Here is a 26321-nt window from a genome sequence, read left to right as displayed (position 1 = left end):
TAACATTCTAAATCTTACTTCTACGGCATGAGAGCTCTATCCTTATATGATAAACATTGTCATTTATTGTGTTTAAGATCTGTATTTACTTTGGAATTTAATGCTTCTGCTAATGAGGAAGGGTGAAATAAATAATATTACAAAACGAATGATACTTATTAAAATTGGAGAGGTGATATCCTGTCTCTATTCTTCATAAACTCTTTGGGTGCCTAGACAAGTTTTAGTAAAGGAACATTTGTTATAGGAACTTGTTATAGGAATTTGTTAAGAAGCCCCTGCAGTAGGGAGGGCTGTCTATACAACAGACTAGAATAGGCTCAAACCAGGTAGTCAGGAAATCTCATGAAAGCAGTACTTTCTGAGTCTTTCCGATTCCAGTTCTTTAAAGTTTTTTTTTTTTTCCCTTCAGATTTCATAGCTACCTTCGGTCCTGAAGATGTTAGATTTATTATTTAAATAGTAATAATAATAACTATTATTACCTTTTTGGTCCATTTTTTATGTAGAGAAATTCCATTCAAGAAGGATTTAGCTTGTTATTGTCTTGGTCAGAAACCTGCTCGATGGCTTATAATTTTCCCTTTCCTCTGTTTGTTTCCCTGAGTCATACCTAGATACTTCCAGTTGTACAGTGGAAGGCTTGAGAGATAAAGAAAAGCGGATGGGGCATAATGAAATAAGGATAAAGAAAATGAGAAAGGGAAGAGGGTCCGGGGCCAGGGATAGACAAGCTGGATGTGCAGCTTTTGTTTTTCTGGTTTATTTTAACGTTCTTCTTTGCTCTTCTATTACGTAAGCTCGAATTTGCTGTTATATAAGAGGGGGGAATAAATAACCTTTGGACTGCATGGAATGGGGGAAATATTTTTAATTATCACCAATCCAGTGAACTGTAGAACAGTTCTTAATTGTGCAGCCTAATCTGCAAGGAATGTTTATGCTTCGTGAGCTTTGCTCTGTGCTGTTCGCTCAGTTTTCAGCCGCGGCAGGGCTTGTCTTGGGTTGGAATGGGGACTGTTGACAATTGCAGAGTACTATCCAGTGCCTGTTCTTTGTTTCAATTAGATATTTAGGGCCGTTTGCCTAAACGTACATGTTGTTTAGTTTATATTTAGGATTCTTTTTCCCCCTGGGGAAGACTTTATTTAGTTGCCCCTGTGTTCTTGTTATTTGAAGAGCTTTATCTTGTGGATGTGATTGTGAAATCCCATTTTTGCCGTTTTCCTTCTACGGTGGACTTTTTAGTGTAGTTCATTGCCAGGTTTGTTCAGGTTTCTAGGTCTGATATGGGTGAGGTAGATTATAATATCGATTATGCTAAAATAATTGGTTAATCTTATAACATTTCAAGGCAAGTTGAGATTCTGCTGGTTATTTTTAAAATAAATTCTTGGAAATGAAAAAAATAGTACGTTGGGATGAATTTTTTTTTTTTTTTTTTAAGTCTTGATTCTAAAGTGTCCAAAAGAACCCTATGAAAAAGAATTGTCTTAGTCCTTAAAGAAATCTCACTTGAAAAACGTTAAGACACAACTGGGGACTCCCACTTTTAGGTCTGGTGGTACCTGCCCTCCGCTCCCTCATCTCATTCTGTGATCCTGCTTGCTCATTATATGTCAACCGTATTGGCCTTCTTCTGAACATGCTAAACTCCTTTCACCAGTTGTTCCCTCCATCTGAAATGGAAATTCTCACAGGCTGGCTGTTACTTTTCATTCAGATCCTGTCATCAATATCACCTTTTCAGAACTTTGGGGTTACCCAGTCTATCCACTCTAATATATCCCCAGCATTCCATTCCATCTGCTTCCCTGTTCTCACCTGATAGTTTCTTGTTTTCCTTAATTGTTTACCAGGTCTTATCCTATTAGAGCATCAAATTCCATTAGAAAAGAGCCTCTGGTAGTTTATGGCCTTGATGGTTGTGATGGTTTTATGGGTGTATACTTATCCCCAAACTCATTGAGTTTATGCATTAAATATGCACAGCTTTTGGCATGTCAATCATACTTCAATAAAGTGGTTTTTTTAAAAGAAGAGAGACTTAGGCTGGTTTATTCGCTGCTGTCTCCCTAGTGCCATGCGTGACATGTAGTAGGTGCTTCATAAAAGTTTAGATATGCAAATGTGGAAGTTTTCATCCTTTTTTGCTATAAAGGACATCCAAGCTTATGCTTAAAATTTTCAAATACACTTGTATTTTTACATCAAAGATTTATTTTCAGATGATTAGAGAAGTGGAAATAGCATAATTAGTGGAAAGCACTGGACTAGAAGTTGTAATAATAGGATTCTTCAGTCATTCTGCAACTAATTATAGTGGACAAAATGCCATTATCTCCTAGTGACTCAGTATCTGCATATATAACATGAAAAGCAGTGTTACGTTTCACGTGATGAGGTGAGGAGGTTGCACGGGGGCAACGCTATTCAGGGATTTATAGGCTCTGTTAAGGAATTCTGTCTTTGTCCTACAGGAATAGAAAAGTGCTTAAGGATCTTAAGTGGGGTGGGGCAGGGTATACGGAAGGGAGTGCTAGTGGTAGTGATAGGACTAGGTTTCCATTTTAGAAAAGCCACTCTGGCTACAGTGTGGAGAATATAGGGAAAGGTTGGAATGAATATGGCCAGACCATTCATCGCTGTGGTCTGCTCACTAGAAGTAGGGTAATGATGGTGAACATGGAGATGAGCTGTGGAATTTGAGCAATAATGGGGATGTGAAATCACCAGGATTTGGTGATGGAGGACCAAGGAGAGAAAGCTATCAGTCAAGACTGATTTCTAGATTTCTGTCTTGTACAATAGATCATGGCATCATTTGCTGTGTTACCACAACTTGGAATAGGATCAGATTTCAGGAGGAAGAACATGCTTTAGTTTTAAGACCCTGAAGAATTGTCAGGAAAGTATTTGAATACATGGGCCTGGAGCTTAGAGAAACCTGGGTTGTGTGTGTGTGAGTCAATCGTGTATGGATTTTAATTGACAGTCATGAATATGAAGTGCTTTATAAACCATAAAGAGCTGCAAGTTGAGTTGGTATTTTCCTAATTTGTGGTGCTATTTCAAACCTGGTGATTTTCAGTAGATGGTTATTTTTTTCTATAAAACTTTTCTGATTTTTCTCTTTTGAGCTACTTCTATAACTTACACATAACTATTGTGGTATTATCACAGGTATTACGATTATATGCATGTTTACATACACATCTTTCTGTTTTTTTACACTGTGAGATCAATAAGAAAGTGACTGGGTTTATTTCTGTGAACTGCCTGAGACCAGGCCTCATGTCTGTCTCCTCCCTATGGTATACCTAATACCCAGCATGTAGCATGGCACATATCAAATGATCATACATATTTGAAAGTTGAATGAAGTATTTATATCCCTTTAGACATAGATGCTCGGTAAATTTTTATTGAACAACTCAGTTATCCAGTCCTGTGGCAGTTCTTCAGTACTTGTTTTATAAACCTTGTATAAAAGACAAAACTGTCTTGCTACTTCTCTTCATGTTAATTTTTTTTTTTTATTTTGGGGTTCATGGACTCCATATTTGTAGAGATCGGTGAACTCTCTGAAAATAAATGTGAATTTTTCTGAATATGTGCTTATACATAATTCTTAATGGGGGATCCATTGCTTCCATCAGATTCTTAAAGGAGTCCATGACACCAAAATTATTAAGATCTGTTAATTAGATATTTTTGTTAAATAATTAGATATTTTGACTCCTCTTGGTTTTTTTTTTTTTAAAGATTTTTTATTTATTCATTCGACAGAGAGAGACAGCCAGCGAGAGAGGGAACACAAGCAGGGGGAGTGGGAGAGGAAGAAGCAGGCTCATAGCGGAAGAGCCTGATGTGGGACTCGATCCCGTAACGCCGGGATCATGCCCTGAGCTGAAGGCAGATGATTAACTGCTGTGCCACCCAGGTGCCCCTGACTCCTCTTGGTTTTAAGCAATTTTCTATGAAAGTTTTACTGTTATCCTGTATATTTCTCTTTGGGATAATAAATAAAAAATTGCCTCTAGGTTAAAACTGGCCATTAGTCATTTTAGCTGTAATCTTTTGAGTCTACCTCTTAAATACAAGTATTTTATATGGATTTGCGTATATTTTAAAGTGTCCTTGTTTATTTGCATCTATAAATTTCTTCTCAGGAGACCTTGTATGCTAAATATTGAGTAAATAAAGCAACTGTTGGACTCATGTAGGTTTAAAACAAATCTGGATTAGATCTTTTTTAGAATAGAGATTAGAGATTAATATATAACATTTTTAATAATGGTCTTGCTGCATAGTGGACTTATACGTAGGTTCTCTGTTTTAACATACAAACTGAAATGTATTATAGATTGGCTACACTGAGCATGTATTACTTTTATAACATTTTTAAACATTTCATAATTTTCAAAAAAGTTATGAATTTACAGTTAGTTACATGTTAGTATGAGGGAGTAATTGTCAAAACTTTTAAGTGACTTTCTTTACGTTGATTTGGAGTTTAAAGTTATCTTTAAACTTTTTTTTTCTTTATTTTTTCTTTACCACTTTACTTTATGATTTGACTACTTCAGATATCTCATATAAGTGAAATTGTATAGTATTTGTCTTTTGGGGGACTGGTTTATTTCACTTAGCATCATTTCCTCAAGATTCATCCATTTCGTAGCATGTGACAGGATTTCCTTCCATTTTATGGCTGAATAATATTCCCTTGCATGTATATACCCTATTTTGTTTATCTGTTCATTTATCGATGGACATTTGTGTTACTTCCACATCTTGGCTATTGTGAATAATGCTGTTATGAACATGGGTGTACAGATCCCTCTTTGAGACCCTGCTTTAATCATATTGTAGTTCTATTTTTAATTTTTTTAATTTTTAATTTTTTGAGGAAATGTCATCCTGTTTTCTGTAGTAGCTGCACCATTTTTTGTTCCCACCAGCAGTGCACAAGGGTTCCAGTTTCTCTACATCTTTGTCAACACTTATACTTTTCTGTTTTTTTGATAGTCATTCTAATGAATGTGAAGTGATACCTCATGATTTTGATTTGCATTTCTCTAATGATTAATCATGTTGAGCATCTTTTTATATGCTTGCTGGTCATCTGTGTTTTATCCTTGGAGAAATGTCTGTTCAACTCATTTGCTCATTTTTAATTGGGTTATTTGTTTCTTTGTTACTGAGTTATAGAAGTTCTTCATATATTCTGCATATTAGCCCTGTATCTAATATAATTTGCAAATATCTTGTCCCATTCCATAGGTTGTCCTTGCACTCTGTTGATTGTGTCCTTTGGTGTAAAGGTGTTTTTGTTTTTGTTTTGTTTTTTTGATGTGCAGAAGTTTTTAAGTTCAATGTAATCCCACTTGTCTGTTTTTCCTTTTGTTGCCTGTGCTTTTGGTGTCATATCTCAGAAAAAATTGTCAAATCCAATGTCAAGAAGCTTCCTCTCTATAATTTCTTTTAAGAGCTTTGTGGTTACATCTTAAATTTAGGTCTTAATCATTTTAAGTTAATTTTTGTATATGGTGTAAGATAAGGGGCCCAACTTCATTATTTTGCAGGTGGATGTCCAGTTTACCCGGTACCATAAGTTGAAGACACTCTCCTTTCCCCATTGAGTAGCCTTAGCACCCATGTTGAAGATAATTTGACAACACACATGAGGACTTATTTCAGTAAATCTTTATTTTATTTCATTGCTCTATATATCTCTCTTTATGCCAGTACCACACTGTTTTGATTACTGTAGCTTTATAATATGTTTTGAAATTGTTAAGTGTGAGACCTCCAACTTTGTTTTCTTTTTCAAGGTTCTTTGGCTATTTGGGTTCCCTTGAGATTCAATATGAATTTTAGGATGTGATTTTCTATTTCTGAAAAAAAAAAAAAAAAAGCCATTGGAATTTTGACAAGGATTATGTTTAATCTGTAGATTGCTCTGGGTAGTATCGATATCTTAACAATATTAAGTCTTCCAAGCCATGAACACTGTCTTTCCATTTATATGTGCCTTCTCTAGATTCTCTCAGCAATGTTTTGTAGTTTTTCAGTGTATAGATCTGTCACCTCCTTGATTAAGTTTATTTTTAATTACTGTATTCTTTTTTTTTAAAGATTTTTATTTATTAGAGAGAGAGCAAGTGTGCAAGAGAGCACAGGCAGGGGGAGTGGCAGAGGGAAAGGGAGAGGCTCCTCGCTGAGCAGGGAGCTTGATGTGGGGCTCAATTCCGGGACCCCGGGATCATGACCTGAGCTGAAGGTAGATGCTTACCAGACTGAGCCACCCAGGTGCCCCAAATTATTGTGTTCTTTTTGATGTTATTGTAAGTGGAAATGTTGTCTTAATTTCATTTTTGGATTGTTCATTGTTAGTGCATAGAAGCATGGTTGATTTTTTATATGTTGATTTTGTATCTTGAAACTTTGCTGGATTTGTTTCTCCTAACAGCTCTTTTTCTTGTGGAATTTTTTGGGTTTTTTTGTACGTATAAGATCACGCCATCTACAGAGGTAATTTTACTTCCTTTCGAGTTTTTATAAAATTACCTTATTTTATTTATTTTTTTTTTTTTTGCCTAATTGCTCTGGCTGGGACTTCCAATACTGTGTTGAATAAAAGTGGCAAGAATGGGCATCTTCATCTTATTCCTGATCTTAGAGGAAAACCTTTCCTCTTTCACCACTGATTATATTGTCAGCTGTGTGCTTTTCATGTATGGCCCTTATTATGTTCAGGTAGTTTCCTTCTATTTGCAGTTTGTTGAATATTTTTATCATGAAAGATGTTCAAATCTTGTCTAATGCTTTTTCTACATCGATTGAGATGCTCATGTGATTTTTGTCCTTAATTCTGTTAATGTGGTGTAGTCCACTGATCAGTTTTCATATATTGAGCCATCCTTGCATTCCAGGAATAAACCCCACTTGGTCATGGTTTGTGATCCTTATAATGTGCTGTTGAATTCAGTCAGCCCCCTGATTATTTTGATTCTTTTTGAAGCAAAAGGCAGACATAGGCAGTAAGCTAATAAATAAACATATGATGGGAGATACTGATGGGTATTATGAAGAAAAGTAAAACAGGGCAGGAAAGTTACAAGTAGTAGAATAGGAACACCTAGCTGGCTCAGTCAGTAGAGCATGCAGTTCAAGCCCAAACTGAGTTCAAGCCCAAATTGGGTGAAGAGCTTACTTTAAAAAAAAAAAAAAAAAAAAAAAAAAGGTGGTAGGAGTAGAGCAAGGCTGGGGTTGTTTAGATACAAGGTTTGAGAAGCCCCCCTGAGGAAGTGCCTTTTGAGAAAGTGAGAGAAGAATCTACAGGCATGGGGGACGGCAAAGGTGGGACTTAGAGCCTTTGAGAAATAGCTGGGAAGGAGGGAGGACGGAGAGGCTCAGGATGTCCGCAGTAGAGGAGGGCACATAAATCCTGTCTTCCTGAGCCTTAGTGTGGACAGTTCCTTACATGGTTTTAGTACTTGTTACAGATTTCCTCCTTTTTACTTCCTTTGCCTCTGCAGTCCTATTTCTAGAAAGAATGTGCTTGCTTTGTTAACCAAAGGACAGGGCCTGAGTTTCATCCCAGATTTCCTCTGAAGAAGGATGAAATAGAGTGGGTGCAGTCTCAGGGTCTAGCCAAGAATCCACTGTGATGTCTAATGTGATTTGGGGAAAAATAATTGTCTCAAAAATAATACATTATGGTGTATGAACTTACATATTTTATAATTAGAATATGTGCCTAATATTTTAAAGTTGCTAGGAAGCGGATTGCTTGAATAAGCTCGTGACAATTTTTAACTGGCCGCGTGATCTGTAGTATAGCAGTTACCTCCTTTCTCTAAACACTTGTGTTGAAACGTTTTGCGTTGCCATGAAAGTTTTCCCAAATTTGCCTTTTTGGAGGAAGTATAAATCACTGGCATGCCATTGTGGTAACAGAAGGTAAAAAACAGCCTGGAACTTGCAGATGTTTGTTGTTTTCCTTGATAACGTAAGGAACGTTGGTACAAGTACTGTTAAATGTCATAAAGAATGTAGAGTAGTCTGCTTTGTCCCCAGATGGAGTTGTATTTACAGTCTAGCCCCGTGTTCAATATGCATTTGCCTCCTTTAATTTAATCTGTTTATTTTTTGGTAATTCCTGAATCCATATAATTTGATTTTCGACTGATAAAATATTTACTTGTCATTTCAGGCAGGGTGCTAAACTTAGAAATTAAGAGTACAGAGATAAATTTAAAATTTGTCGAAAGTATTCATCATAATGCAGTCTATTTAGTGTCTTGGCAGTGCCTCTGGCTCTTCTCATTTCACATGTTAGGAGACAGACTGGCAGCAGTTGTAAACTGAAACCTGGTTGTGTGCAGTGAGCCTGATAAGGGTATGAAGGAAAATGGAGAAAATTTGAAAACGTTACTCTGTGTGTGTGTGTGTGTGTGTGTGTGTGTGTGTGTGTTAAATTAAAGTGTGACACATTTGTTTAAAATAGAATTTTATATTCTGTTTATCAAGGCAATTATAACATCATGATAGATTCTAAGACTGAAACTGGTTTTAAACTTTGTCTTGTGGAATAGCCAAATTCTCCTCTGAACAGTGTTGTCATAATGTCGCTCAATGTATAATAAGCACGTTTTACAATGTGTTTGAGTCATTTGTCCCCAGTAGACCTGAAATTTATTACTCAGAGGAGAAGCATGCATTTACAGTATATTCTTAGCTGCCCCTTTCTATCACTCAGCTGTCAAGGCCTATGGAATCTAAAATAGAACCTGACCAATGGGAGGCCGTCTCGCCACTGTTTACGGGAGGATTCGGAGGTGGACAGTTTTATCACGCACGGCAGCGTCTGTGTTGCAGTGTTGAGACAGCAGGATGTAGAGGGCTGTTCAGATTTTCCAGTGGAGTCCCTAAAAGGGACAGCTTCATGGAAAGACCGCTTCTAAACAATAAGAAATAGGAGTTACGGTACCTGACTTGGGGCTGCTCTTAATCCAGTGCTGCTCAGCAAAGAAGATAATTTTCAAGCGTTATGAAGGCGGAGAAGGATCCCGAAGACGAAGAAAATATCGTTAGAGATCCAAGCTAAGTGTAGCCCAGCATGAAGATTGTGGAACAGGAAGATTTGTGAAGAGAGGGACGATTGATTCAGTGGTTAGGAGTTTGTCTGAGGGCGTGCTTTGTGAGCCACAGAGATTTGTAACTTAATGCGAAGTAGTTTGCTGCTGGCAACCAGACACTAAATCCTGTCTATGATGAACTGTTGGTTTTCTTGTGCTCCCAAGAACAGAGTAGGTATCCCTGCTGTCCAGTGTCACAAAGGACTCTCGGTTAGGCTTTCTGAACTGTATTCTTGTAAAATGTACTGCTGTTTGATGAATTTTTGGTCTCTTTGTCTTCTATTCTTTCTGATGTATTTGATGAGCAGATTGGGGTTAGTGATAGCAAACAACAGTTCTCGTTTCTTTTTCTGGGTTTAACAAGCACATAATAGAATCCTAGTAATTGAGCAGTATTTCTGTTAACTGACAGTGGACCGGGATGGAAAACGGTGCTTGGTGAAGTGGAACTGAAAAATCCCATGATGATATGAGACTTGGATCATGTTTAATTATCTTCTAAAAAGCCTTACTTTAGGATTTTATAGGTTTTTTTTTTTTGTGTTTTAAAAGAGCTTCTTTCTCCAGCTGGCAGTTTACTGGGAAATAAAGTTGAGATTGTTTTAACTGCAAGGATAAACTAATCAATTTCGAGCAAGTATCTATCTGTGTGCTAAACATGACTTAATCCCTAAGGCATTTTTCAAAACACAAGTCTCTTAAGCCTACATCTACTACCACTCCCCAATTTAGAGTCTGTAAACTGTTTGTTTTAAAGTTACAGAAGGGGGAATGCCTAAAATGTAGTTGAGACTTCGAGCCAGTAAATAGGGCTAGTCTCAGAGTTGACAATTGGAGCTTTAGGAGGAAGTGGGCTGATCTCCAAATTTAACGAATTTGGAGACAACAGTGCTGAAGCCTGTGTAGATACTTGAAACAGAGTCCACTGAAACACTGCTTTTCAGGAGTAGGTTAAAATTTTAATGTATTTATCTTTTTTCATATTCAGTTTTCATGCTTATTTTCACTTCAAGTATTTAAGGAAGACACTGGCTTACTCTGCTAGAAAATTGGTGTTTTGTGTTGCTGTTTGAAGGGGATAGGTAATATAAAGTAATCCCACTGATCAGACAGAGGATATGCTTCATATAAGAGATTCATTTTTTTCTCTCTCAGATATTTGTTATGCTATTTGTGGACACAGGAATTGCTTTGTCAGTTTCAGTGAAAAATAGGCACATCTTTCTTTGTTCTAGAAATAGTACTGGGCTTAGTACAGAATTTAGCAATAAGTTTACTGTATAATATTTTAAAAGGCTAAAACCTTACTTGGTTAAATAGTATGTATTTTAGTTCTGGGCTCTACATTTCCGCCTACTAAGAAAAAAAACCAAGTTATTGGCCTCAGAATGTCTTGCATACATTTTCTCTAAAGTTAAAAAATAACCTTGATACAATTAAAATGTGTATCATGTGATACATCCTCCTGTTCAAAAAATTGCCTTTGATCTTCCTCTTATATGCATGTACTGAGTTTTTGTTAAAATCAAAAATCTTTTTTAAACAAAAACAATATATGTTGAATGTAAAAAAGAAGGAAGAAAATGAAAGTCACCTCTAATCCTATTGTCTTAGGATTTTAAAATAGTTAGTTAATACTTTAGAGTCTTTTTGTTTTTTCTATGTAGAAGTTTCTTTTTATCTTAATATATAAGCTTAATGAATTGCTTTCTCTGTTGAGACAGAGACAAGAGTATATGTAAATTTGTGTATGTGTCTAATTTGCCTCCATAAATATATTTCCAACAGTAGCTTTTAAATAAGCTATGTGTGTGTGTGTGGGGGGGGGGTGTCTTAAATTGTGTGCAAAATTCCACTGCATCTAAAGTCTTGGGAGATAGGTAACCAGAGCCAACTCTGAAAGCAGGAGTTAGAGACCAGGAGAAGCACACAGATTTTGGAAGTCCTGAGAAGTCTTGGTTGGGTTTGACCACCCAGGTCTTTTAATGTCCCTGGAGTCTTGACTTTTCTCATCTGTTAAATGGGGATGATAATTTTAGTTTACTGGGGTCATTTGAGTAATTCACGCCTGGCACAGGGTGGGTGTTCAACAATTATTAATTTCCTTTCTTTGCTCCACTGCAGAGAACATGAGAAACATGCTTTTTCTCAAAAGTAGAACTTAAAATATTTCTTGAATGTCATGTGTTTTGGAAAGGTTCTTTTCATGAAGTTAGCACAGCAGGAAGAAGCAAATGTGGGATGCAATGGAGATTGAGTGATGTATTATACAGTATTGTTCTCCTTTCTCTTTTCCTTCCTTCTTGAGAAAGTCTTACTAATATAGTATATAGAGTAGGCCATGTTTATTTTTTTTTCCTTTTTGTAGCATGCAGCAGATTGGAACAAATATGATGACCGATTGATGAAAGCTGCGGAGAGGGGAGATGTAGAAAAAGTTTCCTCAATCCTTGCTAAAAAGGGCATCAATCCAGGCAAACTAGATGTGGAAGGCAGATCTGCGTAAGTATTACTGATGATAATTACCTCAAGGGAATTTGGGTAGACCCTTGGGACACACGTGAAATTGGTGAATTGTGGCTGTCAGCGTATCAATTTAAAAAGCCTTTATCAAAACCCACACTATAAAATCTTTCAAACATTGCTTTCAAACTTTATGGGCTAATAACTGTTCTCAGTGTGAAAGATTTTCAAGCTAGAGAGAATACTAAAGTACCACCCAGTGGTCTAGTAGTTCAGGCGCCATGGCAAACCGTAGCCTGGGTTATTTGGTGCAATTTTGTTTATCAGCTTTTTGATATTCCTTATGGTAGTTGATCCTCGCAAGGGGCCTCTAAAAGCAGTAGGAAAAAGTCTACAGAGGTTAAATAACTTGGTGTAATCGCGTGAAAAGTCACAGAGCTGGGATGTGAACCCAAGTTTTCTGAATTGGAAGAGTTCTCTATAAATTACACTGACTTTTCTCAACTCCCAATCCATTTTTATATTTGGGTCATTATTTTAAGTGAGACTGTTCGGAACAGAAAGGGAGGCCACTTAGTGTGGCTTAGGGAGGCACAGGTCGTGATTCCATCCTTTGGTTTTTGGGTCACCGAGGACTACTGGCTTGTTTCCATGCTTAGCTTTTCTCCCAGCCCTCCCCAACTTCTTCCCTTCCCTTCCTGTTGAGGCTGGGTTTAAGGGTAGGTGTACATTCTGTTACTGCCCTCTATAATTATAGCAGTGAAGACCTTATCCGGGAAACCTTCCAAAGTTAGAGGTGAAAAGTCTCATTTCCTAAAGTTCCTCTCAGCCTCGCATGAGTTTGTTTAGAATATTATAAGTGGAAACCAGATACTAAATATAGAAATGAATATTAGGAAGTGGATAGTTAGTTAATGTTTGATGCTGATCACTACCTTAGGATGCTTAAATATTCAAGTATAGGAAAAATAACAAAGCAAGACGTAAAAGTCAAGTAGTTCTTAATACCAATAAAGTTTGAAAAGTTCCACTTTTTAATACTGTTTCAGTTTTATCTAGTATGCAATTTGATAGCTACAGAAACATTGCTTATTTTGAGTCCCATTTTGGTAAATTCTGAGCCATTTATAGGGCTCACACTATAAGCAGTGAAAATTTAATATCTAAAAGTGATTTCTTTTTTCGTATTTCTTTTTTTCCCAAACTTCAAGATGTTAGAGGATGAAGGAAATCGTCAGTGAAACCTTATTTCTTCAGTTCTGCCCATCCATGCTTTGAATGTTTCGAATGAATGATTGCTTGAGTTTCTGTTCATATTTTTTTCAATCTGAGGTTCAGTTTTGAGTGAAATTATTTGTATTAATGGTCAGTTAAAAAAAATCTGGTGTAACTGGATGAACTATGAACTGCCGTTTGTGAAATACATGAGTAGTGTTAGTCTCTGAGGTTTTCACTGTAGGAAATAGCATTCTTTTAGAATTCATGAGATAAAATATTTTCCTTTTGCTAATCACACACAAAACTGTATTCTTTCTGAATTAAAGCATTTCATATTTAGTCAAGTATAGGACATGTTACAAATACACTTTCTGTATTAGCTGTACTTACAAAAATAATTTTATTTCGAATGACTTTTTGGGTTTCTTTTAGTTTTGAAATTTAAGACAGTAACATGTGCTTCTTGACCTCGATCCAGTTTCAAAAATGAAATATTTGAAGCCTAGCCAAAGTCACTGAAGGATTTGTTTTCTTCCTGTCCACCTCTCTCCTGGGGAACAGCCCATTGCCAAAGCAAAATGGGGCAGATTTCACCAGGAATCCCCACTGCCGAAAGCCGATACCAATTCCTGTCTCCCCATCCCCTCAGGCTGTCAGAAGTGGTGTTTGGCCTCCCGGCTGTTTGCTCTGGAATCGACAAATGTTCCTGGGCAAAAAATGGCTTCAAATACTAAGCTCACCTCTCTGGGCCTCTGTCCCTCCCTGCATCCTGGCCTAGTTATTTTTCACTGTCTTTTTAGCTCACCGATGCCTTCCAACATGTGTCTTAGAGTTTATGCAGCTTTTCTCGTCGTCAGAGGTTGTCCATATTACCTGGATTTCTTATGGAAGCACAAACACACGTCTTGTTTAAAAAAAGACAAGGTTGACTTTTTAAATTGAAAAAGAGTATTTCTATAAAGTAATTTTTCAGATTTCCTTTACGACTCTTTGCATACACTTCAGTGATCGATATATCTTCCTTCCGAAGTCCACTATTCATAGCACATCCGCATTAATAATGCATTGTAGATTTGTTGTGATTTCTGCCCCTTACTACACCATTAGCATAATGCTGATTTATTTTGAAGAAAGAAGCCTTCCAGATTTTTTGAGCTAAGAAAGGGAAACAAGCAAACAAAAAATGTTCCCTCCAAGATTGTTGGGAGACTAAAAACCTTTGCTTGAAGGAAATTACTGTTTCTCAAAAGGTTCCAACGGTGCTTTGCATAGTATAATTCCCTACTTCGGTGTTGCAGAGATTGATACCCTTAGCCTTACAGCAATTTAATTCCACTGTAAGAAGAACTTACTTGATTCCTATTAACATTATATTCCTTTTATTAGAAGGATCTCTGTTTCTTGAATTCAAATTATACACAAACCTCCTTTATTTTACTTAGTAGTGCTTTGTCTCTTGTTTGCATTTACATCCATCATAATTCTAGTAGAGATACATGGCCAAGTGTTGTAATATCTGGAAATGAATTTGCAACCTATCTCCAGATTTTGTCTCTAAGCATTCAATTATTCAAATATTTGAGGGCCCATCATCTGTCTGCGTAAATTGGTCTGGGAATATAATAGGAAGCAAAACAGACAAAAATCGCTGCTTTCACTGAGTTTATAGTTGAGTGGGAAGAGAGTGGTAGACTATAAAGAAAAGAAATCTTGAATTTATATATCATATTCAAAAATATATAGTTCTATATAGAATAATAAAGGCAGGGATTGGGGAAGTCAGAGTACTAAGGTTTCAGGGAATGGGGAAATGTAAAAATTGTAAATGGGGTGGTCAGGGAAGACCGCTCCTGAGAGTGTGATGCGGAGTTTGTCTCTGTCCAGGCCCCTTGCGGAGCGCTGGCACTTCCTTTACCTCCTGGCATCTTCACAGTGCTTGTTGTACGTGGTTAGGGCTCAGTTGTATTTTGACCTGAGGTCAGCATCCTTTGTCAGCAAGCCCTACTGTCTCACTTACCAGTTTGGATTTGGTGAAGTAGAGTCAGTCAGTCACTGTCCATTCTTACACACAAAATATTTCTGTAAATGTTTGTTGATTAATAAAGTGTTAGATGATCCAAGAAACAATGGGATATTTTCTCTTGCATCTGGAATACCTGATGGCTTAAAGTCAGATTTTTAAGCAGGCTTTCCTTGCCTTATTAGGAAGCTTGTCAGGGCTGTGTGTGGAAAACTTCACCCCCTTGTACAGGTCTATGAACAAAGGGAAGAATTAGGTGGTAGTTGTGGCTGCTTTGGGGGACGATGACACCAGCTCTTTTACGACTTTCCAAGTGTAGCTTAGTTTGTTATTTCGAAGGCTTTTCTATGTGAGGTTTAATTTGGTAATTCTGAAGAGAAGGGATAAGTGTTGATCTGTGTTTGGCCTTAGCATTCTGCTATAACTTCATCTGTTTTTCCCGTTTCAGTGTACTTGAAACGAAGCAAAATGATCTGATAGAAATTTTTCAGTGCATTTATCAAGTCCCCAGCACCAGTGCCTGCACTACCGAGTAGTAATAAGCTGTAGAGTTAATGGTATTATGGTATACGTTTTCTATTATTAAGACTAGTGAACATGGGAGTATTCCGTTAGTTCTGAGGAGGTATTTCTAGAGCGTATTGGCTCCTTATGTAAATTTGGGTTAAAATTAGTGTTTCAGTAATAAGGGATAGGTTTCTTTTTTCTGGTAGAAAATATATAGATGTTTTATGTAGCTTTCAAAATTGTGTGTGTGTGTGTGTTGAATAAAAGGTGACATTAGCGTAACATTCAAGTCGATGTTTCATAGTTTCTATGGCATGACACATATTTTCTTTTTGTTTAGCTTCCATGTTGTGGCCTCCAAGGGGAATCTTGAATGCTTGAACGCCATCCTTGTACATGGAGTTGATATTACAACCACCGACACTGCCGGTACGTTTGCCGCCATAGTCAGTTATAAAACAGAGAGGACAAGCCTTGTCCCCTGCTAACGTTCTTCAGACCGAAATGTGATTTCCAGAGAGACGTCCTCAATTTTCTGTTTTTAAATAGTTGAGAAAAAGTTTACTTCTGCGGTATCGTCATTGGTCTTGGAGAGGTTAAAGTACAGGGCATTTAGGAGACAGGATCGCCGAACTGATGAGCGTTTGGAGACTGAGGTCCAGTGGTGGTCTTGGTAACTTTACAGGATCCTAAAATCTCAGAGTTGGAAGAACCATTAGGGGCCATTTCGGTTATACTCATATCCTCTGGACTCTATGAATCCTTGCTGTCATGAGGTCATTCGAGATTTGGTTGGACATTTCTCGCGATGGGGGGCTAACTGCCTCGTAACAACAGCACTACCAAGCGTGATCATAGCAAGAAGAGCTGACGCGGCACGTGCGGCTCTGCTGAGCACTTCACACATACTGACTCACTGTGTCCTCACGCCATCCCAGCGAGGCTGCAAGGCACGGAGCCAGCCATTCAGTAACCGGCCGCGGGTCCTTCAGTGGATGCGCTGCGGCTGGAGTCTGTGTCCTTAACCGCAAGGAGACCTGTTCTGTATTTGGTTATCTAGGTTTTTAAAAAAATTACTTCTTGTAGGCAATTTTAAGTCGGTTTCTTACTATGCCTTCTGCTTAAACTGAGTTGTACCCATGTCTGTCTTTTAAAATTGTACAGCGTAAGTTTGTCTGCACAGCACCAGATAGACCATTTCAGTGTGTGTGCTAGTTTTCTCAGGATAACCGTTCTCAGTTCTCTTGACAGCTTATTTCTCTGCAGGTCTACTTTGTTAATTAAATGTAGGGATGCCCTAGAACCAGAATTTCCTTAACAATTGTATCCTGTGATTCCATAGAGAGACAAATAAACACATTACAGTTAAACCAGCACTGTGTTTAGAAATGGAAGGGAGGCAGAGGAAAAGAGAGATCTCAGTGAGGAGAATCTTTACCTTAAAGGTACATCAAATTTTAAATTGAAGACCAAACTCTGTCACCTTTGAATGACGAACAAAAGACTATGTTAATTACTGGGACACCTGGGTGGTTCAGTTGGTTAAGCATCTGCCTTCCACTCAGGTCATGATCTCAGGGTCCTGGGATCGAGTCCCACATTGGGCTCCTTGCTCAGTGGGGAGCCTGCTTCTCCCTCGGCTCCCCCTGCTTGTGTCTCTCTCTCTTTCTCTGACAAATAAATAAATAAAATCTTAAAAAAAAAAAAAAGGAATATGTTAATTACTTACAAAAGCATTCCATCGCTGTAGAAGAATATTTATAGAAATTTTGGGCTAACCATATACCTCTTTAGAGCTCTTTAGACTTCGTTTATTTATTGTTCTGACTCTAATTTAAACATGTATCTATCTTTTTTTTTTGTCTGTGTTCTTTCTACTCTGGATATTTTTGCCTAGTGGCCAATCTAGTGACTTTTGCCCTCCCTCCTTCAGTGCAGATCAAGCTTAAATGCTTTCCCAGGCTCAGCAGACATCATTTTGTATGCTGCATCCTGACATACTCTGCTCAAACTCTTTGTCTTTTGTTTTTGCTGTTGTTTAGTTATATTTGTATTTACCCAGTTTTACTATTTTTGTCTTTAGAGTTGTGCTTTCCTGAGCACAAGGACCTTGTCTTATTTGATGTAATAGTGTCTGTTATAATCCAGATGTGAATATTCAATAATAGCTTGATTTAAAAATTATGTATTTTATTGTAACTCCTTTATTTGCTAGCAGTACAGAAGTATATTGAAAATAACCATATTTCCAGTAATTGTGGTTTCGGTTTTGAGGTGTTTATGACCTAGGTCTTACCAGGTAGGCACCTTGGGTGTAATTCATAGTGTTGTGCTTTAGATTTGATGTTTCCTTAAATTTTTTTTTAACTACATTATCTCAAGTGGCTGGATTTGGGTTTGGCTAAGGAAATACCCGACCTGACATTTTTGTGTGACCCATTGTATTGAACACTAGGGACTGTCCCTACCATCCTACTCCATACTCTCTCTTACTTTCCATATAAATGATAGTTTTCTTTCTTGCTTGCTTGCTTTCTTTTTTTTTTTTTTTAATTTTATTTATTTATTTGACAGAGAGAGAGCAGGAGAGCACAAGCAGGGGGAGCCGCAGAGGGAGAAGGAGAAGCAGGTTCCCCACTGAGCAGGGAGCCCGATACGGGGCTCGATCCCAGGACCTGGGGATCATGACCTGAGCCGAAAGCAGTTGCTTAACCAACTGAGCCAGCCAGGCATCCCTAAATGATAGTTTTCCTTGTCACTCTTCACAGTGTAAAATAAGTCTAGGAAACTTGTCCATTAACAGTAACAAATTGAAATTTGAAATCATCACATCTGACTTATTTGTAACTAGAGGATGTTTAGGTATGGATGAAGATGTTGTATCTGTACCTGTTTAAAGACCTGGACTCACTGCTGTTTGTTCTAGAACTGGTTAGTCAGTACACAGAAGTGATCAGACCCAGGAAAACTTAATCCACTTATCTAAACTCACATAAAACTGAGTGAGGGTTGAAAGTGTTGAAGTTAGTGTATTCCTTCATCTAGGATGAACGGAACACAAATGACTTCTCTTCTAGCCAAAGGGTCTGCCAGTGAAGTCAGATCAGTTTTTGAGAGGTTTGTGAAGTGAGAGGAAAGTTAAGAGCACGAAAGATTGGAAGATGGAATGGCCTGGTAAAACCCTTTTATCTTTCACCATCCAATGAGATGTATGCGTAAAGAAATATAATTCGGAGAAATCATGTTTGGAGGTAGAATGTTGTCTGCAGCTTTACCTTTTTAGTATTCAGACTTAACCCTTCAGATGATTTGTTTCCTTTAAAATGGCACATTTTAATACACATCATATTTGAACAAGTTGTCTGATTTTCAGAGACACAGTCCTAGTGAACTTTGAATTTTAGTTGAAAATTAGTTTCTTTGACTTAGGTCTCTTAACTTCCTGTATTTTAGTGTCCACACTTGCCTGTTCAGAAATATTATGAGAAATCTAGGTATCTTTCTTGCTCTCCTATTCCCATTCTCTTTTTCTCCTTCTCTTCCTCTCCCTCCCTCCTGTCTTTCCTGGCTACCTTTAATCACTGGCTCTGTCCCAGGCACCACTCTAGGTATTGGAGATACAGTGGTGAGTAAGACAAAGTTCTTGCTCTTTATGGGTTTGTAGGTTTAATTTTTCTTCCCATCTTCGTTGTTTTGGTGTATACATTATGTCTTACTAAAATATCAATCTGAGTGAAAGCATGCTTACAAATTAAGTATCTTGTCAACTAATCTTGGAAAAATGAATCACATTTCTATGGAAAATTCACTTGTGAAGAAAAGAAGCCTTCATGTATATCTTATTTATTTTAATAGGAAGAAATGCTCTTCACCTGGCTGCGAAGTATGGGCATGCATTGTGTCTACAAAAACTTCTACAGGTAGTAAAAGTGGTTAATACTTTGGCTTCACTATTTTGACTGCAAATAATAGATGTGTTTTCAGTGTGTTTTTGGAATTCAAGATCAAAGAAAGTAGTAGGTTAATTTTGACCGTTAGCTTACGTAATTTCTTTTCCATCATTTGTGAAAGAATGTGAACAATAAAAAGCAAAAACTCTGAGGGAAGTGAATCGCATAACTCAGTGTATTAAAAATAAATAACAAAGGCTTGACCTTCCTGTTGACATTAGCTGGAGACTGGAATTTTCTGTCGTCTGGTCTATGACATAAAGTGATATAGCATAGGAGCTATATATTTCTATATAAACATCAGTCACTTAGACTATGTGGTATCAATACCATTAGTTAAACTTGTAGTCAGGCAGCCACAAAATTCCTTGAACTAGCAGGCTGAAGAAAGTTTTCAGTTAAAGGGTCCAGTCCTCCATTTCCATAACCATTGTTACCGCGAAGTTTCACAGCAGAACTCATTTGTTTCTCCTGATTCGGTTGTTCAAATTTTAACTCTTGGTGAGAAAAAACCCCAAACAATAACAGTTCCTACATCCCATGCTATTATAATGTATCATATGTTTTCCTGTTTGGTGAAACACTTGAATTTACAGTATAATGTTATTATATTTGTTTCATGTCAAAATATTTAGTGGCTTGTCTAGTAGTCCTTAGGTTTTTTGATAAATGGAATATTTTAAGATTAAATAACAGCTGTTCATTTGAGTCTGGATGTTTAACTTTAAAGTAAAACTCTCCCAGTTGACTAAGTTTCTGTGTTTTAACAGTACAATTGTCCCACCGAAAATATAGATCTGCAGGGAAGAACTGCACTTCACGACGCAGGTAAGTGAGGGCTTCGCTCGGACAGAGCCAGTAGTTGTTGAAACCGCTAGGCATTTAAGTTAATCTCCAAGCTTTAATATGCATATATTTGTATAATTCCTGGAGAAAGAGAATAGTATGAAGTTTTTGTTTACACGAACATGAAATTTATTTGATCGTACAGCTTAAAAAGATTCATTCAGCCAACATTGACAGGCTGGTTTGCTAGATACTGAAAGTCCAAAGATAAATAAACATGCTTCTGCTCTCAAGCAAGCTCCGAGCACCGTGTGACTGTGTGTGCGTGTGTGGTGTGTGTGTGTGTGTGTGTGTGGAGGGGGGATTTGGTAGGAGAAATAGGAAGATGATTTTTTTCTTAAAAACTACATTTACCGGGGCTCCTGGGTGGCACAGCGGTTAAGCGTCTGCCTTCGGCTCAGGGCGTGATCCCGGTGTTCTGGGATCGAGCCCCACATCAGGCTCTTCCACTAGCAGCTTGCTTCTTCCTCTCCCACTCCCCCTGCTTGTGTTCCCTCTCTCTCTGGCTGTCTCTATCTCTGTCAAATAAATAAATAAAATCTTAAAAAAAAAAAAAAAAACTACATTAACCTAATTAACATGTCGGAACACCATTTTGCTCATCTGCAAAATAAAGTGAATACTACTGCAATAAGTGGTTATAATTAAATTATAAATCGTGCCTGGCATGTAGTAATTTCTTAATTAATGGTGGTGGTAGCTGTTGGTTTAGGCCTCGGTGCTAAATTTCATTATCACTGTAATGGGCTGTATTTTAAAAAAAGGTTTATACTAGTAATTTCACAGATGTTATTAATCATACTTGTGTATCTTAAGTTTATCTGCATTATTCTTTAGGTGTCTTAAAGACAAAAGTTAGGTATTAAGTATTTTTGGAATGTACCACAGTCTGACCTCTGGCCTGACTCCTCTAAGTCTGACATTCCTGCAATTTACTGGAAAGCCAAAGTAAAGAAAAGTAGCTAGCCTCTCTTGTCGTGTTTGTGTAATATCTGCAGTAGGTGGAAGTGGCCTGCGTTAAAAATGCAATGTACCCCACATTTCTTCAAACTTGCTATCTTAATTTATTTCAGCTTTTTCCTTTTTATGTCTTATGTGCTCTTAGGATGATTTCATTTTTTACACAAGGTATTTTTTCTTTTATTTTTGTAGAAAGTGGTGGTATTTGCAAAGCATTTTCATATACATTATCATTTGAGCCTCACAATGATCCATCCCTAAGTGGTTTTTGGTTTTGAGGAGAAATGCCTTATCCGTTGTTCTCTGTGGGCCCTACCTCTGACTTCTGGGAGGTTCTTACTTGTCTGTCATTCTCTGGGGTCACAGATAAATTGCATGGCGGAGAGCATGTCCTCTTAGAGGCAGCTTAAGGGCTGGAACAATCATGAGTGTTAGCAGACTGGCCCTCTGGGACTTGGAGTAGTACGGTTCCCATAAAACCTTGGTCGGCTTTCTGGTTTATTTGTTGCCCCAGCCATTTCCATTTGTCCGTCTCCAAAGTTATTTTCTGGACATGAAGTTCTTATCCCTGCTTTAGTTCTTGTCCTTATTTGTAGAGTCATGACTGCCTCATTTAACGGCTGCCACCTCACAGCCATCTGAAATAATACTCTTGAATGGGATTATAATATCCTTATCATGATGTTTATTTATTCCAAGACCAGATTTTTTTTTTTCTCCTTAGTGGGAGTTCCTTGAGAAAAGTTGTGACCAACAATAGTGTTATATCTTGCTGTTTGACTATTCTCTGTCTCTTCTCCACATCTCTGAGGTCCCAAATATCTAGACACTGTCTATTCCCTTTCATCTCGGTACATAAACTGGCTGATTTTTGCTTGACCCCATCTCTTTCTTACCATACCTTAGAAAAGTAACCAGCTGCCAATGTGCACTAAAATTTTGGCTCTTTTCTATTGTTTCACCTCGAAAGGCTCCATCGTCATGTGGTCCACCTTCTAAATGATCATGGGTGGTAGCGCTTTCAAATGTTTGCCACAGCATGAGAAAATCGCGAGATTTCTAGCCTGAAATATGTTTAGTCACTGCCTAGTCCCCAACTGCTAAGCCAGTGCCATACGATTTAGGTATTTATTGTAACAGCACCTAACTCCTGATAGCGGTTTTATCTCGGTTAGGGATAAGGCTGGGCTGCTGTGACAAAGACTATAAAATGACACTGGCTTAAAACACCCCACAGGCTTGCTTTCTTTCATGTCATAATCCCGATGTTCAGATGGGCTTGTGGCTCTGTTCCCTGTTCATTCAGGGACCCAGCTTTCTTCCATTTTTCCCTTCCTCCATTGCCTAGGGTGTTATCCTCATCTTTAAGGCTGAAGCTGATAGCAAGCACTTCCGTTTTCCTGCTAACAGGAAGGGGAAAGATGGTGGAGGGATGTATAAACCACTCTTAAGCCCTAAAGTCAGAAGGTAGCACACTCCTGTCACATTCCACTGGTGAGATCGAATGCACGTGGTCATGCCTGCATGCAAGGGAGTCTGGGAACTGTGGTCTCCAGGGGAGTCCCCATGTGCCCAGCACAGCCCCCTATTACTGTGGAAAAAAGGGTGATCACAGTTGGGTGACAGCTGCCACTCTCCACCATAACACCTTTAATACTGACTTTACTGGTTCAATATATTGTAGCTCTGGAATTTATTATGCTTTACATTTTTTCATTCTTATTTTTAATTGGCCCTGAGTGGTTGTTAGTTTTACAATTCCTGAATTAATGTGTTGTTTCAGTTTATCTTTTTTTTAAAGACTGATTCTATATTTTATATAAAAGACTTGCTGGATTAAAGACAGCAGAAATGAAAATTTACTTGATTTTCTTATGTGTATTTGGTTTTATTCTGTGGAATTTCACACACACACACAAGAATGCAGACTCTGTCAGTACTTTTTGTGGCTAATAATCTAGTCTCGACTCATAATAAATACGAGGAGTATTTATTAATAATAATAATATAAAAAGTTTTAATAAAAATTCATGGTGAGTTGAAGCCCAGTCCTATTTTAGGATGTTAACAATAATTTGTTTCCTAATACAAATATGAACTCTAGTGTTGGTTGGAGAAGAAGCAGTGTGTGGTTTTATAATACAGTTTTCAGCAAAATGACCCTGCTTTGCATCGTCAAAGGCAGACATTACAATCTCTGATTTTAAAAGGAAATATGAATTATACGAGTCAAACCTTTTTTACTGTGACTCTTCTATAAAGACCTGAGTATGATTCATTAAAAAAAAAAAAAATTGAGCTAATCCCTCAAGGTTCAGGTCAGTTGTAGCCACATTTAAGAATATATTATAAGTAGAAAATTTTAATTTGATTTTTATATCTGTGTTTACACTTAGGGTAGCAGTATATTATCTTCTGCAAGGGTGACAGTATTCGTTGGTCCCAGTAAATTATACAACATTTATAAAATGCTCCGGTCTAACCCATTTTCTGAAATGGGTGCTTATAATGCTAGGCTGAGAGTGGACAATGTGAAGCTTGGTAGTTCAGAAATTGAAGAACTTATGCCTTATATGGATGTAGCAAAGCACCATGTGTCTTACCAACAGATGTTCACCATTTATCATTTTTCTTTGTTCCTCAAAGCCATGGCAGACTGTCCTTCCAGCATACAGCTGCTTTGTGACCACGGGGCCTCCGTGAATGCCAAAGACGTGGTGAGTCCGTGTATGTTTATTGTCACTTCAACTCACGTGTTCTAACTTGCATGTTTTGGGAGATTTGTTGTCTTCATGCTGTTCTATTTCTCTTGTTGGTTAGGATGGGCGGACACCCCTGGTTCTGGCTACTCAGATGTGTAGGCCAACGATATGTCAACTGCTGATAGATAGAGGGGCGGAGATTAATTCCAGAGACAAACAAAACAGGTAATTCTTTTATCACAGCTCCGCAGACACCAGCTGGATTCACAGTGACTCTGAAACTCCATAGCTGTGACTTGTCCTTTCCATCCCCCTTTGGGTCTCTCTTTCCTTGGAATTAGCACCCACTTCTTTTTTTTTTTTTTTCTCTCTTTTTTCCCCAGAGTCTGATGAAGGAAAAAGAGGGAAATAGGGGGAGATGACAGGGTAAAGTGGAACACAAGCAGTGATTAGAGCCTGTGTTCAGGTCAGAAAACCAAAGAAGAGGAATTCTATCCCAGTTGTTTATTTTAAAGTTTTAAAACAATCTTTAATGAAAAATGGGCTCAGATAAGATAATGAGGGAGAACAATAAAACATTGCACCTACAGTCTGCTTTGTTAGTGAATTTTTTGAGAGTAAAGATTCTTGGGTGTCCTGGAGCCTGACGTTTTTCCATATAGACTTTCTCAATGTGTTCGCTCTCCTTACCCTGCCCGGGCATAGTGCTATCTCCTTCTCTGAAACCAAGTTCATTTCCACACCTTGAGGTTCCTGTGTTTATCTTTGCTTATGTGTTCGATGTCATTTTAGTTGATGCGCACGAATACTTTGAGTCTGTAACTCTTCCCCTTTCGTCCCGTAGGTCCAGTGTATCGTGGCACTGCCGTTGTAATTCTCATGTTCATGGTCCCAGTGTTTTAGACAGTGACGTATCTGAAATACATCCCATTCCCTAGTTGGAGCATTATAATTCATAACAAATTTTTGGCATTTTGTAAATGATTACTAGTAAAACTGTTCGTCTTTTCACTTAATTTTATTCTTCTAAACATGTATCCTATTTTTTTGTAGTTCACTGGAAGTAGATAGGTATAGCAAAAGTCTTTAGATGTCGGATTTTATAGCTCTGCTTGCTTTTATTGTTCAGACCTCTCAAAGGACGAAATTCTTAAGCAATTAAGTCATTAATGTGATTATTAAGGAAGTGGCTTTTTTGCATTACTTTGTTTTTGCAGATGCTATAATCTGGTTCCAAGCATGACTAAGAAAATTGGGTTTAAAAATAAAGTTTAGGATCAGAGAGGGATCATCTGGTTGATCCATGTATAATGCCCTATTTTTTTTTTTTTATAGATCTTATATTTTCCCAAGCACTTTGGAATTTCCACACACACACACACACACACACACACACACACACACGATGAGGTAGGGCAATGTGTATTAAATAGGCTAGGGAGCAGATGGTCTTAAAAATAGATTAAAATTTGGGGCTCCTGGATGGCGCAGTTGGTTAAGTGTCTGACTCTTGGTTTCAGCTCAGGCTGTGATCTCAGGGTCATGAGATGGAGCCCTGTCTCCGGCTCCGTGCCCAGCGTGGAGTCTGTAGCATGGCGTCTGTCGAAGACTCTTTCTCCCTCTCCCTCTGTACCCCGTTCCACCCAGCTCATGCTTTCTCTCAAATAAATGTTTTTAAAAAAATAAATTAAAATCTTAAATTTAAGAAGAAATTAAAAAGAAATTAAGACTCTGTATTTTTTTCTTGTCTTATCTATAATATTTTTTCCCTAATAAAAAAACTTTGTTGGTGGTGCCTGGTGTATATAAAATTGTATTCCAGCAACTACAGGGGAGTAGAAAAGAGAAATAGGATATACATAGAGTAAAAGCAAGACTCCGTTTCTTATGAAATCTAATATTCACAGTCAAAGACAATGTTAGATCTAGGATAACTCACTTCATTTCATGAGCAATTTTTTGGTTTCCTCAGCAATAAAAATAGGAGTGGGACAAAATAATTTCAAGCGTCCTTCTAAATTTCCATGATGATTCAGTTGTTTAATTGCATTACTGCTGTTTGTACTAAGTGTTTCAGTGCACGATGATCTTGTCAAGGCAGAGTAAACCAGTGGTCCATGATAACGGGGATAATGAAGGAAGGTTTATCGAGGAGGCAGGTTTTAAAATTAAGTGTGAAGATGTGAAGGTCTCCAGTTAGGAGAAGGAAAGCTCTTTTAAGGAGAGGGATCAGAACTGGAATCTGATTCTTGTTTTGGAGTAGGAGTTCATCAAAGAGGTTTGCAGGGTGAGGTTCAGTTCAAGGGCCTTGAATAGTTTGGGTTTATAGCCGTAGGTTTTGAGCAGATGCAGCGACAGTATCAGTGGTGGAAGATTTTCGTGGTAATTTACTTGTAGAACGTAGAAGAGCTGGCATAAAGGAGGTTCGTTTGGTAGTAGAAGGAACACACGTATGTAAGTAGTGCAAGGTTTTTAGCTCTGCAAACTAAAACAGAAAGCACATGTTTTT

The 26321-nt window shown here is 37.7% G+C and overlaps 1 protein-coding gene across 5 annotated transcripts in view; it reads left to right on the top strand.

The window, feature by feature from the left end:
- The window catches only part of UACA (uveal autoantigen with coiled-coil domains and ankyrin repeats), a 92595-nt gene that overhangs the window by 39190 nt on the left and 27084 nt on the right, over nt 1-26321 (top strand). For 2 of the 5 annotated variants that reach the window (XM_026478424.4, XM_057303588.1), the window contains exons 2-7: nt 11515-11648; nt 15695-15783; nt 19210-19274; nt 20075-20132; nt 23757-23827; nt 23931-24037. In XM_026478424.4, the coding sequence (XP_026334209.2) occupies nt 11515-11648; nt 15695-15783; nt 19210-19274; nt 20075-20132; nt 23757-23827; nt 23931-24037 (524 nt within the window). Of the gene's footprint in view, nt 1-548; nt 9318-9736; nt 10093-11514; nt 11649-15694; nt 15784-19209; nt 19275-20074; nt 20133-23756; nt 23828-23930; nt 24038-26321 lie in introns of those variants that run through there. The other 3 variants (XM_057303589.1, XM_026478423.4, XM_057303590.1) reach the window with 3 other exon arrangements.

The sequence above is a fragment of the Ursus arctos genome, unplaced genomic scaffold (genome assembly GCF_023065955.2).
Source record: "Ursus arctos isolate Adak ecotype North America unplaced genomic scaffold, UrsArc2.0 scaffold_28, whole genome shotgun sequence".
Classification (NCBI taxonomy): Eukaryota; Metazoa; Chordata; class Mammalia; order Carnivora; family Ursidae; genus Ursus; species Ursus arctos.
Note: the sequence above shows the minus strand (reverse complement) of the source record. Positions and strands in the feature narration are given on the sequence as shown.